The sequence below is a fragment of the Lissotriton helveticus genome, chromosome 5_1 (genome assembly GCF_964261635.1).
Source record: "Lissotriton helveticus chromosome 5_1, aLisHel1.1, whole genome shotgun sequence".
NCBI lineage: Eukaryota > Metazoa > Chordata > Amphibia > Caudata > Salamandridae > Lissotriton > Lissotriton helveticus.
In genome coordinates, this window is record NC_136065.1 from 287,356,267 (window position 1) to 287,375,423 (window position 19,157).

Consider the following 19,157-nt stretch of genomic DNA (forward strand, 5'->3'; position numbering starts at 1 on the left):
ATAACTAGTCTTCTCGCGATGAAGACAAAGTTTCCCTTTTCTTTCGAAATCCAGCAACAGAGCAGGACCACTCCCACCATTTGAGTTGCCTTCCACATTTTCAGCCCATTTAGGAGTTTTCTGTCTCCTGTCATTTGCCTTTCTTTGGAAACTCTCCCTTCTTTTCTCTGCCATGTTTAAAATATTGTTTCTTGTTCATGTAAAGAACAGGTCAAGTTGTCTCTGTGTGCTTCATTTAAATCTATAGTACCTATAGTCAGAAAGTATTCTCCCATATAACGTGTAACGTCACTTTTGGTATGTACAGGATTCAGATTTCCATGTATAGGAAGTTCAGAAAATATCACGTCTGAATTAGAATAGTAGTACTGTAACGGTCCTCTTTTGTAAAATAAACTAGCTAAAATGCTACAGGAAATTCCATAGGTCAGAGGTAGGTGATGATAAGTCACGCCTTCAGCTACAGAAGTAGGTAGCTTCATGCAGACATAGCAGTCTTCTATTTCCATAGTTTCTACATAGTGCACTAAAAGATTAGCGAAAACATTTAATTGTGTCTGGTTTCTAACTCCGTGGTAATGTAGTCCTTCCTCATCTGATGCTTCTAAGTCTCGTTTTGTTTGTCTGAGTGCTTTTTCACGTCTTTCTATACTTCGTGTTGTCAGTTATTCAGTGTCAGTAGTCACAGTCTGAGTAGGGTCAATATTAGTATTTTTGCTTACCATAAAAGGAATGAAAACTGTTAGTCCTATCCAAATCATTATCACTATAGCTATACTACATATACATACTTTGCAGCATTTTTTGCAACAACTGCGACTAGGCCTTCCATTCACGTTTGAATCAGACATTTTCCGTTCAGAAGAAGATTTCTCAACCCCTCTCTGTAACTTTGCACAGTTAGCTTACTTTGTGCAACTTCAAGTTAATTCGTCTTCCTCTTCTGTGGACTGATCCTCAATCGGTTCTCCGTCACTTTCGTCAGTTAAATCAAGATCCTCAAAATCCTCCAAAATTAAAAATGTACATTCAGGATCTTGGTATTTCTCGTTCAGTCTTTTTATTTGGTCACTCCTTCTTTTGGAGCTTTCTCCAGCTTGTTCTGAAATTCGAGGACTTTTTCTTCTTTCTGCAAGTTTTTCTTCTACTGTTTTTATTCTCAGTCTCAGTTCTTAATAAATCCCGGTTCAATATTTTTCTTTTTCTTGAGTCTTTTAGTCGGCACTGTGTTTTGGCTTTCTTCTAATGCTCTTTTATTTTTGTTTGTTTGTGGCACTTCTGTTTCTGTCTCTTCCCTTCCTATCTGACTAATCCCAGGTCTTGTATCTATTTCTTCTGCCTGGTTACTAAGCTGGCCTGGTTCAGGTGAATTTTGATTTTGGCTTTCGAATGTCTCTGTTTCTGTGTCCTGAACACGTTCTTCTAATTCTATCTGATCCTGTTCAAGCACTTCGATCTCTTGATTTTCTTCTGCTCGAACTTTTGTACTAGTTCTAGTCTGTCCCTTTTCAATTTCAGGAGTCAGTGGAGGAGTATCGATCACTTGTTCTGTCCCTGTCTGACCTCCCTCTTCGTCCTCAGATTTGATGTGAATCTCAATGATCTGAGGGTCTTCGCCTGTGCCTATCTCTTCCTCTCTATTCCACTCTCTATCTTCTTGGGTTCGCTCTCTTGTTCTTATTGGGTCTTCAGTTAAGTCGATTATGGGTATCCAATCATCTTGGCTGGTGCTCGGTTGTTCGTCATCAGCTACTTCAGGACCAACATCTGCAGACCCCTCAGCTGGACAACCTTCAGCTCCAGGTTCCTCGTCTGGAACTACTTTCTGTGTATGGCTGGCATGGATCCACTTGGGAACGCCTGCACACTTCACTGCTGTCGTGGTCACCAGTATTATCTGGCGTTTTTCTCCCCACCTTGGTTCAAGGCAACTCGAACGAGTATGCTTCTTGATTCTAACCCAGTCACCAGGAACCAATTTGTGAACTGGAGTTGTCGGGTTGGCGACGGCGTCTTCCCCAATCTGGCGAGAGATAGAACGCACTTGGTCACCTAGTTGCTTGCAGTATTCAAGTACCAAATCATCAGAAATGCTTAACAGTTTGTATCCTGGTACCCATGCTTGTCTCATCACTCTTCCCATTAGGATTTCATGGGGGCTCAGGCCTGTTTTCCGATCTGGAATACTTCTGAGTCCCATCAGAACAAGAGGCAAAGCAGTAATCCAATTCATGCCAGTAGAGTCACACATTTTTGCTAATCTCGATTTTATAGTGCCATTTATTTGTTCTACTACTCCAGAAGCCTCTGGACGATGTGCACAGTGCAGCTTTTGTGTGATTCCAAATGCTTTACAGAGCTGAGCCAGTATCTCATTCTGAAAATGTCCGCCTCTATCTGAGTCAATCATGACTGGAACCCCGAACCTAGATATCAACTCTTTCAGTAACAGTTTGGCTACAGTTATGGCATCATTCTGTGGGGCAGGGTAAGCTTCCACCCATTTTGAAAACAGGCAGACAATGACAAGGACATATCTTTTTCCCTCACAACGAGGCATGGTGATGAAGTCAATCTGAATTCTTACAAAGGGACCCCCTGACCTTCCAATTTTCCCTAGTTCAACTACTGTTCTTTTACCAGCGTTGAACTGTTGGCATGTCAGGCACCTCTGGCAGAGTGATTCTGCTACCTTCCTGAACTTCGGATTAAACCAGGTCTGTTGAAACACCAGAACCATGGCATCCCTACCAGTGTGTGAACTTCCATGTATTAATCTTGCCATAGAGGAGAGCAGGTGTCTAGGTAACACAGGCATACCCTTTGGGCCCACAATGACACCATCCTCACTCCTTGGTCGACAACCAAGTTCCTTCCACTTCTCTTTCTCTTCCCAAGGCACAGCATGCTGCCATTCTCTCACTTCATCCCAGGTAGGTACTTCTTCAAACATCATAAGCTGGCAGCTGTTTCCAGTCCCTCCCAGTCTGATATTTATTGACATGCGATCCATAGCACATTGTTTTGCCACTCGATCAGCAAAATCATTTCCCAAAGATACAGCGTCAAGGCCTCTTTTATGGGCAACACATTTGACTACTGCCAATTCTTTTGGTAATTGGATTGCTTCCAGTAAATTTTGTACAACCCCTCCATTCCGAATGGGGGTACCTGATGAAGTCAGGAATTCTCTTTGCAGCCATAATTGGCCAAAGTCATGCACAACCCCGTAACAGTACTGACTGTCAGTATACACAGGCAGAAAATCTTTTTGTCTTTTCCCAATTTGCAAGCTCTTATCAATGCTATCAATTCGGCTACCTGTGCAGACTTTACTCCGAATAAACATGACGCTTCTTTAATGTTAGTTAAAGAGACTACAGCATAAGCAGCGCTTAGGCCTACAAGTTCGTGTCTCATACATGAGCCATCCACAAACCATTGCTCATCATGTACAGGCAAAGGGGTTTCCTTAATGTCTGGGCGAGGTTTGGTACTGAATTCTGTCAGGTCAATGCAGTCATGCTCGTTTGCTCCTTGGTCTTCTACAACCATTGAGTCAGGGAGTAGGGTGGCTGGGTTCAGTATATTACATCGAGTAATAACTACATTTGCAGCACCCACGAGAATCCTCTCGTATTTAGTCAGCCGACTAGGGGTAAGATACTGGGTCTTTGTTCGTGTCAGTAAAATTACAACTGCATGTGGAACATATACAGTTACAGGATGTCCCATTATAATGGATTCACTCTGCTCTAAGCGTGTGCAAGTGGCAGCTACTGCTTTCAGACATCCAGGTAATCCAGCAGCCACTGGATCCAAAGTAGCAGAAAAATATGCCACTGGGCGTCTAATCAACCCATGCTCCTGGGTTAAGACTGACAATGCACAATTGTCTCGTGTGTCACAGAACAGGGCAAACTCCTTAGAATAGTCAGGCATTCCTAAAGCAGGAGCTGTACACAGGCAGTCTCGCAATTTAGTGAATGCTGTCAAACTTTCATCATCCCATTCAACTGGGTCCTTTGCTCCTTTCCTGGTCATATTTATCAAAGGCTTTGCTAGGACTGCGAATCCCACAATCCATTGCCTGCAGTAACCTACAACCCCAAGAAACATTCTGATCTCTTTCTGAGTACGGGGTAACTGCATCTTTTGAATTATACTGACTCTCTCTGAAGTGACTTTTCTGATGCCTTTTTCTATCTGGTGTCCCAGATATTTCACTGATTTGGAACAGAACTGCAATTTCTCAGGGGCCACTTTATGTCCCTTTTCACCTAGGTGATTCAGCAAGGCGATGGTGTCAATCACACAATCCCTATGACTTTTAGACGCCACCAAAAGGTCATCTATATATTGTACCAAAACAGACTTTCCAGGTAAGACTAAAGATTAGAGGCATTTTTTCAGGATCTGATTAAAGATAGAGGGGCTTTCTGTGTACCCTTGGGGGACCCTATTCCAAACGTACACGTGACTGTTGAAAGCAAATGAGAAAAGAAATTTGCTATCTGGATGCAATGGGATCGAAAAGAATGCATGACATAGGTCAATCACAGTGAACCACTCAGCATCCCAAGGAATCTGATACAGGATCACTGCGGGGTTCGGGACAATAGGACAGCAAGGAACAACGATTTTGTTTACCTTTCTCAGGTCCTGCACTACTCTGTACTTGCCACTATGTTTCTTGATTCCAATTATTGGAGAATTACAAGGACTGCTCATCACTTCTTGTATGATGTTTGCTTCTAGTAATTTCTGTATTTCAATGGCAACTCCTGCTCTCACTTCAGCACTCATTCTGTAAGGCTTGGTATTAGGGTAAACTGCATTTTCTTTCATGGCTATTTTTATTGGATCTACATTTGCCATTAATCCTACATCCTTTCCAGTGAAGTCCCATACTTCTGATTTCACTGTCTTTTGAAGTTCTTCGGTTAAGTCTTGTACAGTCAGTCGTTTAATCTCTGAGTCAGGTCTGATTAACATTAATTTATAGATGCCATCTTCGTCTGGGGTCTGAATTTCAACGCCTTTTGGTGTGCAAAAGATAGTACAGTTCATTTTGCACAACAAATCACGTCCCAGTAAGTTTACTGGACTGGTGTCACAAACGACAAATCTATGCATTTCTTTAAAGTTCCCTATTGAAATCTCCATGGGCTCAGTAACTGGGGTACTAATCAATTGATTAGATACACCTACAACCTGGATTGCTTCTCCCGAGAGGGGTAGGTTTGGAACGTCCGCTGTTCTCACAGTAGAACGGGTAGCACCAGTGTCCAACAGAAAGGTGACATCATTTCCATCAACCTTTCCTTCAATGTATGGCCCTGACTGGTCTACCGGCAAGGAGGCGCCAAGTACACACTCCTTGTCCTCCCCTCTCAGGCCCCGTCAGTACTCGTCGTCACAGAGAAAAGTATCATTTAACAAATACTGCGAAGTTGCTGCATTTCTGTTCTCATTACCTCCCCAGATTTCTATGTCGTCACCCTGCGGTGATTTTCCCTTAAAACTAGGTTTTGGCGCTCGGGGCACTTGGATTGTTTTTACCTGCTGCTGGGTCTTTCTTGGTCTTTCATTCTGCGTCTGTGGAATTAAATCAGGGGTTTGGGTATTATCATGCTGTAAATACGGACACTCGTCTCGCCAATGTCCAATTTCCCCGCACTGGTGGCAAGGGAATTTCTTTTTTGCTTCTTCTCTGCTCATTTTTACTTTTGGCTTTCCCCCACCCCCAGGGCCTTGATTTTGGGTACCTTTACTCAATTTACTGAATTGCTTTTCGTGTTGTTCTGCGAGCTTTACCTGTGCCCACATCACTTTTTCCTTGAGGGCCTTTTTCTTATCTGCCATCTCGTCCTCACAGGATTTTGCATACCGTAGGACCTCATCTATTTTTCTTGGACTGCCCACAGATTTTGTTATCTTTTATCCACTGACAAATTTCGGGTCTTAAACCGTTTACAAACCTGTAAATGAAGTGGGTCATGTCCTTCATCTCGATGTTATCTATACCGCTGTATGTTTTAAACACCTGTAACAGTCTTTCATAAAAGGAGTGCACAGTCTCGTCCCTTTCCTGCGTGGTTCTATCTATTTTTGTCCAATCAGTTTCCTTTGCGGGCACCTTTAGCTTCAAATGTTGAATCATTTGATCATATTTTCTCATCACTTCTTTAGAGGGTTCTCCTGTTCCAGAGTCCCTCGGGTACTGCTCACTCGGCCAAGCTATGGCTATTTTACACTCGGTCCATAAGTCTACCGGAACTACGATGTCAAAGAACCCATCCAAATCTTTCCACAGGCATTTTTGAACCTTTACAATCCTTTCCACCTGCCTGTACCAGTCCACAGGCTTCTCTCGTAATTTTGGGAAATCATTTGTAAAGGACACAATATCCTGTCTGGACCATGGAACATGTACGTATTTTCCACCTGGCACTTCACGCATAGGACATAACTGTTCTGGTTTATCAGCTTCTTTTAGAACGAACTGAGGAGTCACTTGTTTAGATCTAGCCTCCTGTTTCTTTTTGGCCCACCTGGCTTTCCACCTGTCCACATCTCCCCATTTCTGTAATACTGTCAATAACTCCTTGACCTGTGCCTTCTTCCCTGACATGTTCAGGTTTTCCAGATCCTTGTCTGAGAAATCTGCTCTGTACGGCTTTTGCAAAGGCTTTGATTTCGAGATATCTATTCCCATACTAGCTGCAGTGTCAGTTAGCTTTTCATGGAGTACCCTGGCATTTCGAGTAAGGCTCTTGCAGATAAACAACAGCTCTTCTTCTGTGTAGGTAGCTAATCGATCTAATCCTACATTTCCTGCCATAAGTTCTTCTATTTCTACTCTCAGTTTGTAAAGATCTAGAGGTTTTGACTGAAGAGTTTGTTTCTCTAATTCTCGACTCCATCTCTCAATTTCTTCAGGAGTTACTACCGTGACACTCTTAGTACCCGAAGTTGATTCCATTTGAATCTCCCTCACATTAAAAGGATTATGGGCCAGATGTAGGTAGAATTGATTTACCGATTCTTAATTACCGAATTTTACCGATTCGGTAATTAAGAATCGGTAAATCAGAGGGGTGGAGATGTAGGTATTCCAGATGTGCTGGAATACCGAATCGGAACAATTCGGTATTTACCGATTCGGTAAATACCGAATCGGTAATGCCCATTCATTCCTATGGGCTTTGAGGCCCATAGGAATGAACGGGCATTACCGATTCGGTATTTACCGAATCGGTAAATACCGACTTTCACAAGGGTGCAGGGGGTGTCACTTTGACACCCTCTGGCCCCCCCAAAACAGGCTCGGGTGCCATGTGGAAGGCATACATGCCCTAAGGGCAGGTCTGCCTGTCATATGGCATAGGTGTGCATGCACACATGTGCATGCACACCGGAATCGGTATTTTACCATCAAATTGGATTTGATGGTAAAATACCGATTTGGTAAGGCTTGTGGGACTCAGAAGAGTCCCACCTACATTTCAGATTTACTGAATCGGTAAAAATACCGATTCGGTATTTTACAGAATCAGTAAATTTACCGAATCGGTAAATTTACCGATTCTGTAAAATAATGCCCCTACATACCATTTCTGAAATACCGGTCGGTAACGGCCGAAAATACCGATTTTCGGCCGTTACCGACCGACCTACATCTGGCCCTAAGTCTTTTCTGCATCCTTTTTCCTGGTTCCCTATTGGGCAGATCCATTAGCAACACTTCAGACTCACATTCACTTGTTAAGTCGTCTATAATTAAGGGCTCTGATCTCGGTTGGGCTACAACTGGGGTAATGACTGGAGTTCTTGGACTTCCCTGTCGGTCCCCATACAAGGGAACCACTGGTCCAATAGTAACCGGAATTGTTAAAGAATCAGGGCTTGCATTTAACTGTGAAATCCTCTGAACTATTGCAGCTCTCTGCTTAGCTAATGCTTCTCGTTCTCTGTCCTCCAATATCCTTTCGACGGAATTGTCGTGTAATACTTGTGGGGTTAAAGTCGGAGCACAACTCGGGGCAGTGGGAGGTGTTTCTCTGGGTCTTTCACCATAACTAGGTCTAGGGTGCACAGTACCTGTACCTAGAGATCTGGGTTCCTCCTCATATGGAGGGTTTAGGAACGGTATTCCTGAACCGGATGGTCTTGCCTCACCTTCATAGGGAGATCTAGGGCAAAAGTCTCTTTCCCGGGAGTATCTTGCGTCCCCACTAACTGGCATTCTTGGATAAATATCCCTTGTATCTACGGGACCTAAACTCTCGGTATAGGGAGGCATGAAGCAACCCCCTCCCACACTGGCAGATCGGGCTTCTTCCTGGGGCGGAGGTCTTCGAGAATTATCCCCCTCACTAGAAGGTCGGTGTCCTTCATTATAAGGAGGTGGACTTCTTAAAAACAGGTCATCTAACAATTCATCATCCGACTCTCCAATAGGCACCCAATGCTTACACTTTTCAGTCTTCTTTTCCCCTGCAGGAGGACCCCCTGCTGGCATCATTGGAAACAGTCCTTCTACAATCATATTCTGTCTCCACTGTTTCATCTTTTTGTCACGAGTCTCTTGTTTCAGTTTCGGATAAAATTTTGTTAACCCTTTATCCATTCGGGGCTTATCCCTTTCAAAAGCTTCGATTTCCCATTCCTCTAGTGCTTCGTACTGCGTTAATCTGGGTCTGGGATGTAAATCATTCATTCGGGTTCTCAAATTAAATAGAATTCTGCCATTAAATGTACCTTCTAACGGAAAAGCCAATACTCCATCATCTTTCGTGTACTCCACCCAATTTTCCAACCATACACACGAGTGGTACCCTTTATCAAACATCATGAAAGATGCGGGAGTATTCGGTTGCGGAATGACAACACCTTCTCTGGTTCTAATCGGTTTGTCCTTTTTGAAGTAATTCTTTACTTTCTTTACGAGAGACACTTTTCTTTTATTTCCATACATAATGTCGTTTTTAACACCTTTCCACTGATCGTTCTCAAATCCCATATGCCGTGGATCAGGTCTAGTATGCGGTCTGGACGAATGCCACATACGACTTCTGCGAGCGGCTTTGTTTACAAGTCGCTCCCAATCCTAGTGCGTTTCTTATTTTCGTGCGACAAATGAAATGCACGAATTCAAATATTTCGACCAATGGGTGCGCGGCCTTTCGCGAGACAGGTTCTCACGCTTCAGCACTCACCCCTCCTTTACAATTCCAGCTCCGCTACACACCCGCTGCGTCTACCAATCCCAGCGCGGCACGGAGTGACGTCAGAGCAGCTTCGCGACTGACTCCCTCCTTTACAAGGTAACGGAAACTTTATTTCTTTCTAAAGTGCTAGTGCTTGGTTATTTTACAACGAATACACATTCGCCACTGTACTCAAGTGTCTAGACAGGAAAGAATTATTTCACTGCAAGTAAACTACTTCCATTTACTTTTCACACGCTACGGGTAGATCTCTTCTGCCTACCCTTCACACAAGCATTGAAGAACCTGCTACTTCTCTAGACTCATCCACTTTTCAGGGATATATCCAAGTCTAGAGTTTCACCAGCGAACCCCTTTGCTTTCACCCAAGCTCCGATGAACCTGCTACTTTTCCGGTGTGACCCTCACTAGGTTATGCCGCAATAGGAATTTTGCCAATGAACCTCGTTGCTAACATTTATTCAAACATACATTCAGAAAAAACCCTAGTTAGTGCTTCCAGTTCTACCTAACCTGCACCAACTTTCCTTAAAGCCAGTGACCTCAAAGCAAGTGTATTCTCTTCACCACTCGCTATTCAATTCCCCGGGGATTCCCAACAACACTAAAGACGTTTTACTAATGAATGGATAAATGCATATAACAGTATAATAATAAGAACAACAATTTTAAAACATTTCATAATTTTTCAAAGCAAACATTTCAAGTGAGCGATCAATTCACCCGAACTGCCTACCCTCTTAGCAGCAACAAGGTTTGTTACTTAGCAGCATCTAACTTATCTAGCTTAACTAGTCCTACCTAACTTTAACTAGTCCCTAACCATAGCTCTGCTACCAGAAATACTGATAGAGATCGGGGGGTCACCTGACCAATAATTTCACCATATAGTTTTCGGGCCCATAACTTTCAATTCACCATATACATTAATCAGGCGACCTCACAAATCTACCATCAGCACCCTAATTCCTTCCTGTTGTATTCTGGTGCACCCGACTTACCATCCACCGTTACGGGTACCTATGACCACAATGGATCAGGGAGCTAGCTGTGAAGAAAGGCAGGCAAAATACAAACCCAACTTTAAATACCTTTGATATTCATCAAATGACCACGGACAACTGGGAAGTTTTAAGAATTTTATCTAGAAATCAGTTTCGGAAATCATAAGGTTTACAGTCAAAAGACAGTCGATAATCAGGATAACGAAAATAACATAACCATAAAGAAACAATGTAAGGGTAATCATTTAAGTTTGTAAGTGGAGAAACAGGGAACACGCTAAGTGGTCTTAAACTGAAACTCAAGAATAGACATCTATAAATGAGTAAACTATTTGCATGTACTAGAATTATACTATTGGAACGTACTTCAGTAAAATGGGTAGAAATTAGGAATCCTATACGTCTATCAAAAGGGGTAAAAGTGAAACACGCTAATATTCTAATATGATTATTTCAAGAATAGAATTCAGGAGAAAATTATAAACCACATTTATAATTCATAGACAGTATTGGAAATAATGTGCTCTAAAAGGTAAGGTAACATAGGAACATGCTATGAAAATTCAAGGCAAATAGGTTTTCATATGGCAGACTGCGGAAAGCATGGAAAATATAACATGTGCAAGGTATGTCTTTATTGAAGCAAAGACAGAAAAATAGAAAGGTGCAGTATAGAGTTTCAGCCCTATCTATATATTTACCTAGAATGGTGTGAAAACCAACCCTGGCCACGGATCAGTCAAGGACAGGAAATACCCCAAGGAATAGTAGTCATCAATGGGACAACAGGTGTAGAATGGACACCCCAGGACAGGACAGGAAACCCAGATTAGGATCAGGACAGGACCACCAAGGTACGACCAGCACCCGCAGTTCGGAAGCAACGCCTGCGCTCCACCCTCTCTGCAGCTATCAGTCAGAACCCCGATTGGGTTAGCGAACTCCCCAGCAAAGTGCTCCGCCAGCACTTAAGGTTTAGTAAAGCCTTTAAAAGTCTATGGTCAAATTCGGACAGAGTGCTCCGCAGCGCTCTGTAAATTCAGTCAGCTATTGAGTGCGTTGGGTCAGTGACAGGTCAGCTATTCAGACAAGTCGGACAAATTCTATAGCTAAACCTAGGCTAGATATACTCTTTTCGAGTCAGTGTACCACCCCCCAATGTTGCAAAGTGTCAGAATCCCCAATTTCGATTGGTCCCAGAGTAGGCTAGGTTAACACACCAATCAGAACAGACTTTTGGCTGCCAGCTGGCTGAGTTCCACCGCTCAAGGCTATTGCTCCCTGGGCTGCGCGGTCATGCGCTGAAGAGACCTTCAAGATGGCTTTCGACCCATTCAGACCCCCCGTTTATCACGGTACATGAAAAGTAAGCGAAAACAAATTAAAACATAGAAATAAATGAATAAACTACATAACATGATTGAGTACTTATGCCTTATCACTATAAAAATATACTATGCAGTTATGGTTTAGTGCAATACACAATAACACAAGAGCATCTGCACAAGCTTCACCATGTTATTACACAGCATCCATCTTGTGGCTATTACGCATGCGCACCCTTTCCCTCCAAATCACAATTACGTCACGTCACGTGAGTGTGACTAACGCATGCGCAGAAGCAATATTCTAAACGGCGGCCATTTTTAGAAACATAAATTCATTGTATTAGTAAAACACATAGGCAAGCATCTCTAAGATACATGCACATTCAAAAATAAAGGGAAATTAGTACAACATACAAATTTTGTTACCGGATTATGACCGATTCGAGGTTCATGACTCAAGCAAGTTGCGTAACATGCAAATTCTTGCTCTATCAGTGTGTCAACCTAAAAATGTACAAGACATGAGTGTATTCTACTGGAACATTTGAAGGTGACTAAATGAATGATCAAAAGGTGTAATGATTACTGTTTGGACAAAAAAATTATAATATAAATCCATTTAAAAACATGTGGAATTAGCTCAAGCTTTTGTTGTTTATAAAAGAATGAGATTTTGCATGTTGCAATGATGTATTACTTTGTCATAAATGCAGTCTTAGCCCCTTTCATCACACTTAACACTACTTTTACGTGGAGCTGGCCTTATCTAAATATAGGTGCCACTGCAGTCATGTGTTTTATAGAGACTATGATTGCACTTGTGAAATCTGTACATTCATTTTCATAGTTTGTCATTCATAACAATTCTTTCTGACTTTTTCTGTTGCCTTTAGAGTCTGCCTCCTGGTGCAGTGGATAGTGAAGAGGGCACAAAGGACACAGTAAGTAGTTTTATTCTCGAATTTATACTGCTGTTATGATAACAGTCTAAAACATTTCCCAGTTCTTTGAAACTAAATGGCATCAGTTTAAAATTTTAAACTACTCATACACCTGTCCATTTCCCGTCACCCAATTGTATTTCTTGCGGAGGTGTTCCCATAGCTCTATTTCTTAAAATGATTTTCTGACTTGCATTTATGACTCCATCCCAAATGTAAGGAGGTAAGGGACATTAGAAACCCAGTGACCACATTAGATGAACTTCAATGATTGATGAAATCCAAATGCCAAGTTACCCACACACGATTTTATTTTGTTGTAAATGTTAGTTCTTTTTTTGTTTCTTCCAGGTACCTACAACAAATGTTGCTGACCAGAAGCTGGGTCAGACAATTGAGGAAAAACCACTTGAAGAGGTTAGTATAATCAGTCTGTTGATATATGTTAGTGAAAAACTCAAGAATATCCTGTTTGGCACCGATTTTGATCATGCTTACCATGCTAAGAGGACTAGAGATACCCTTTGTCCATTATCAATGAGAGATGAGGGCCTGGTTCCAAGGTTAGATTTTCTACACTCACGACCATCTTCGTTTTGCTGAGGCACACATTTCAGAGTCATTTAAGACTAAAGTCTTGTGCACAGACTTTGGTACTTAGTATGATCTGTTCTCGGCTACTCCCTTCACATGCTCACCCCTCTGTTCACTGATTTAGGCAGCCATTATGAATTCTTTAATTCTTTGCTCCTTTAGTCAAGTCCACTCCTCAAACATGAAGTACCATCTCTCCAAGGTCCTTTTTCGTCTTTTCCATGATGCAGCCTTTTAAACACATTCACTTCCTCATATATATAAATCATCCCTGCCATTGATCTGTGATTCTTGAATATGTATTTGCTGTTGCATAAACCCAGTTTAAAATATTTTGCCTTAGTATACTTACAATTGTACATTATGGGTAATGAGTTTATAGTGCTGTTCATTTTGTTTACTGTGCCTCCTCAAATTCATATAGAAATTCATGAAATTGACCTGCACAACCACAAATTTGTAACAGAATGCCCACCCAAGGTATACAAGGTATTAACATATTCATAGTTTAGAATGGGGAGTTCCGTGGAGAGGTTGTGTTTCTGCAACTTTCTCTGACATTTAAAAGTGTTTAATTTCGGGTCACCCTGAAAGGCACATCCACTAAAGAGCACACGCTCTTCTCATTCCTGTGCCCAGTGTGGTACCACAGAACCCATTTTGGAGATTATACTTCCTTCTCGCAGAACTTAGTCATTGTCCTGCGAACCTGCAGCCTAGTCAGGTGTGTTCCACTGGGGTGGTCGTCCACTGACCTTCCTCAATCACCTACCTGACACTAGGCGACAGGGATTGAATACCACCCTCCGCAGGGTGCTGGAAGGTGGTGGGTAGGCATGCCTGGACAGCTGGAAACCAGAGCTGTGTGCTGTGGAGTGTGGCTGGGGCAGGCGCGCAATAACCGTTCGGGCCACCGGAGCTGCCTCTTTGCGATATCCTGCAGGCTACAAGCCTACTACCTGGGCCCTGATTAGGCCTAGCAGCAGTGAGATCTTGGGCGTCTGTCATGGGGGTTGGAGTGGCAGAGCAAGGGGAGAGGCTGCCCGCCCTGGTTTGGGTGCTGCTGTGGCTACCGCGGTCTTGTGGCTGCAGCTGTGGTGCACAGGGGCTGCTGAGGCATGCTGACTCGCTGCAAGGTGTGCGGACCACTGTGTGATTAGGGACAGATGCCTGCCTCAACACAGGGGACTTGGATCGAGTCAACTGTCCCGTGGCACTGCGGGCTGTACCCGCGCTTACAGGTGAGCCATCACTGCTATTTTGCCACAGTGAAACCTGAGGCTATTATATTTACGAGCACTGATTATAGGGAATGAGTTAATAGTGGTGTTTACTATTCATACTATGAATTTTTAAATTCCCTTGGGGATTCATATGAAATGAGTGACAGTACCACAAATTCAGATATTGACACAGTCATAGCTCAGAATGGGGAGTTCCATGCAGACAAAGAATTCCCACAAGTGTTGCTGACATTTCAAAGTCCGAACGTTCCATGTAAACTTGTACAAGACATGAGTAATTTCAGTTTGAGTAACCTAAATGGGCCACCCGGTGAATTACGGCATAATATATCTAAAAACCCTCTTCATCAAACATTCTACAATGCCAACTGATGATGATTGTTAGAGATGTAGGAGGGTGCAAATAGAACTGTTTTTTAATTTGCACTTGATGGCTTTGGTAAGGGCGTCGACATGAGCGGCAGAACTATACTATGATTTCTGCTTGACCTAAACAAGATAATAAAAATTAATTTTCAGAAACAATGTAGAATTAACACGAACTGTTGTTGGTGATAAAATGATTATCTTCCATGATATGTAATCCTGTATTATTGGTTCACAAATGTAGTGTAATACCCTTACAGCTTGTCCAACACTGCTTTTATATGGGTCTGCCCTTGTGGAAATAAGGAAAACACTGCACTTGATTTGGTCAGAGAGACTAAAAATGCACCTGAGAAAACTTTCAATAATTACCATAGTTTGTCTTTCATGGAGAACTCTTTCTGACTATCTCTTTTACCATTAAAGTCGGCCTCCAACTGTAGTGGATAGGGAAAAGGCCATGAGGGGCATAGTAAGCAGTTACTTCTCTAATATTTATACTGTTTTTATACTAAAATTTAACACTGTTCCCAGTTCAGTGTAGATTAAGTGGCTCAGAGAGGATTTATTAAAAACTGAGTACAATTGCATGGATGTTCAACTTGTCACATATTGCTACTCTAAAGGCCATTCACTGTCATTCATGCATATTTTCATCCCCCTAACTCCCCTTGACTCTTAACTCCTTTACCTCTATATACCATACTTCACCCCTTCACGTAACCCCTGATTCACCACTTTTGCGCTTTGTCTCCAGTTGGTATATAATAGTATTGTATACTTTTTCCAGGTTTTCATGAGCTTTCCATGACATCTTCTATTTTCAAAAATGATTGTATACCAAGACAAGTCTTGGAGTTCTCAAACAGTTATCCATTTCCCATCAGTGGAATTAAATCTTTGCAATGGTATTGACATACCTCTATTTCTTAAAATTATTGTTTGTCCTTCACTGATGTCTCTATCATCAATGAAAAAAGGTCAAGGGCATCAAACAACCAGTATTCATCACAGATCAATTTTGATGGATTTGTGAAAGTAAAGTGGATATAAGGAGCACACCTAATTGAGTCTTGTTGTAAATGTTAAGGGTATTTCTTTTTTGTTTCCTCAAGCCACCACCTACCGATATTGCCATCCAGAGGCTGGATCAAGAAACTGAGGACACATCAATTAAACAGGTTAGCATACTCAGTCTGTTGAAATGCATTTGTGCAAATCTTAAAGATATCATGTTCAGCACTGATGCACTGATGCTTATCACACAAAGAGAGAGGTAGAGACACATTTTGACCAGCATCTACCACAGACAAGGACCTGGTTCCCTTGGTTCCTTTGTTAAATTCTTCATTGTATGGACCGTCTTGGCTTTGCTGATGCACCCAATTCAGAGCACATAGAGACCTTTGCCTTGTGCATTGGTTTTGGTACACTATAAAAACTGTCCCAGACTATTCCCTTTGTCTTACCTATTTACATCTCAATGCTGTGGCGTGGTCAGTCTTTATCCACTGTTTCACTACTGCTCCTACAGTGCTGTCCAACCATGAGATATAAGGTTCCATCTGTCAAATCTCATTTTTCATCTTTTTTTACATGTGGCCTTTCAAATACATTGTCATCCTCTGAGCTGCTGTTTTATAATTTGTGGATATGTATTCTCGTTCCATAAACTCAGTTTCAGGTTATTTTGTCTCAGAAAAACCGGAGACTTCCATATTCACGTACTCATTATGTGGAATGAATTATTATTGGTGTTCAGTGCTCATACCTACACCTTTTGGAGAGTCACAAAAATAAGTAACAGTACCATGAATTACTAATAGGATTCCCACACATTGTATTTCTTTTTTTAAACTTTATTTTGATTATACATCATGTATAGAAACATTCCCCCCTTCAATTGGCATCAATAAAAAAGACGTGCAGACAGTTCGATGACCTCATTTTGGCACTGGTGGGTACAGGCATCACAGGTCAGGCTGAGTCCATGAGGAATGAAAGAATCATGATATAAACAGGAGATGAACATGAGAAAGCAGCCAAGCACTGCACAATAAACAGACCTAGCAGTCCCTCTCCCCCTCTCCCTCCCCATCAGACCCCAACCTCTCTGGCGAGAACAGTTCATCATTTGTCTCACCCGAATCACTCAGAGACAACCCTGAAGTACACATGACTCGCCGGGCGAGTAGGTCATCCTGCAATTTCTCGTCCCTGCGTGTACACTGCATATGTGTCTCCTCGGCCAGGGACAACTCCCTGACATCCCTAAGCCAGACAGGCAACTCAGGAGCCCTCCGCCCCATCCAGGTAATCGCTAACCTACGTCTCGCCAGTACCAGCATTAATTGCAATAGTTTGTAGGAAAGGTTCCTTTTCTTGGGCTTGGGGACCAAGGCTAGCAGGCAGTGAAGCCAGAACGTCACCACCTCCGGACACTCCCAAAGTATATGGAGGAAAGTTCCAAGCATCCCACAACCACGCTTATATAACCCATCTGAGGAATAACCCATACGAATCAAGTGCAGACCAGTAATATATACACGATGTAAGATTTTGAGCTGAACGAGTCGGAGACGGGCAGGAATCGCAACTTCTTTAGGCGAGGATAATGCAGCTTGCCAATCCTCGTCGTCCAGCACCAAACCATCACTGGTCCAAACCTCCCTAAGACACACCAGCAGATCCACCTGGGTATTGATCAACTTCTTATATATCAAGGAAATGGTACTGTCGGGGTCGTGGCCGTCAAGGACCCTATCTTCAAGGGGGGAGGACTCGGGGATGACGGTACCCGCAGGGAGAACCGAATTTAAAGCATGGTGAATCTGTGCATACCGGAAGAATTCCTTGTCACTCAATTCATATTCTGTCTTTAATGCTGCAAAGGTCTTGATTTTGCCTTTGACCCAAAGATCGCCCAGCTGCTAATACCAATCATATCCCATTTTTCAAACCCTTTCGTTTTCCAGAGACATCCCAACCTTTCAGAAGCATACAACGGGGTTGCACGAGTCAATCGATCTCTTCATCCCACAGACGCATTTGCATCATGCCACACGCGTACAGCAATCTTGGTAGGTCCAGATAAATCCTTGCCCGCCGCCTTGGAATAGAGCGCCCTTCTGTAGTCCCCTCCCGGTAGCAAATACTTATCCATCTCGAATGCCGGGTTAGGAGCTGGAGCGTATGTTGCATGATTGATCGCACTCAGCTGCGAGGCCCAATAATAACGCCTAATATCCCGCAGCGCTATACCCCCGTCATACCAGGGAAGAGTGAGTTTAGCCAGGGCAATACGCGAACGTCCCTACCAGATTAACCGTCTCTGCAGGCTCTCAACCTCTCGAAAGTACCTCGCCAGAATAATATCGAACGTATTCTGAAGTGCGTACAAAAACCGCGGCAGGGACATCATTTTAAAAAGGGCTGCGCGCCCGAGCGGTGATAGAGGCAACCCGCGCCAGTGCACAACATCAAGTCTCCATCTCTGAAGAGGAGGGAGCAGGTTACGTTCATATCGACCCACGGGGTCCAAAGATATAAAAATCCCCAAGTACTTAAAGCCCGTCGGAGAGACCCGAATGGGGCACCTGCGAGGCAAGGAAGGGGGACCGCCCGAGAGCACGTATACACAGGATTTAGCCCAGTTGATCACGAGGCCCGAGATCTTCCCAAACGAAGTAAGCACATCGAACAAAACATTCAGAAATTTTCGAGGGGACGTAAGGTACAACAAGATATCATCCGCATAGAGCGAGACGTGATCCTCAAAGTCCGGGGACAACTGGATCCCCTTAATCGAGGGCTCCCAACGCAACCAGGCAGCCAGGGGTTCAAGGGCAAGCGCGAAAAGCAGTGGTGACAACGGGCAGCCCTGCCGTGTGCCCCTCCCAAGGACAAAAGACGCAGAGACTCGACCATTCACAACCACCTGCGCCAGTGGCTCCGCATACAAAAGTTTCACCCAGCCGATGAACCCGGGCCGAATCCGAATTTCACAAGAGCGGCCCAGAGATAAGGCCACTCTAGCGTATCGAAGGCCATCGTAGCATCCAAGGAAGCCAAGATGGCCGGCTCACGAAAAGACGCTGCTCTCGCGAGAACACCGTGCAAGCGCCGCAGGTTGAGTGCTGTGTTACGGTGCGGGATAAAACCGGACTGATCCGGGTGGATCAGGTCGCTGATAACATTCGTCAGGCGGTTAGCTAATAACTTGGCAAGAATTTTCAGTTCAGCGTTTAGAAGCGAGATTGGTCTATAAGATTAACAGCGATCCCGTGGCTTCCCTTCCTTATGAATCACCACGATATTAGCAAGACGCTGGTCACGTGGAAGGGAGCCAGTGTCTCGCGACTCTAGAAACATATCGCGAAGATACGGAGCCATTTTGTCCGGACACAATTTATACAGTTCAATGGGCAGACCATTGGGACCCATGGCC

The 19,157-nt window shown here is 43.3% G+C and overlaps 1 protein-coding gene across 1 annotated transcript in view; it reads left to right on the forward strand.

The window, feature by feature from the left end:
• LOC144752450 (uncharacterized) overlaps positions 1-19,157 on the forward strand; it is a 198,336-nt gene that overhangs the window by 160,081 nt on the left and 19,098 nt on the right. Inside the window, exons 37-39 of the mRNA XM_078640374.1 lie at positions 12,459-12,506; positions 12,858-12,923; positions 15,826-15,891. Of these exons, the coding sequence (XP_078496500.1) occupies positions 12,459-12,506; positions 12,858-12,923; positions 15,826-15,891 (180 nt within the window). The remainder of the gene's footprint in view (positions 1-12,458; positions 12,507-12,857; positions 12,924-15,825; positions 15,892-19,157) is intronic.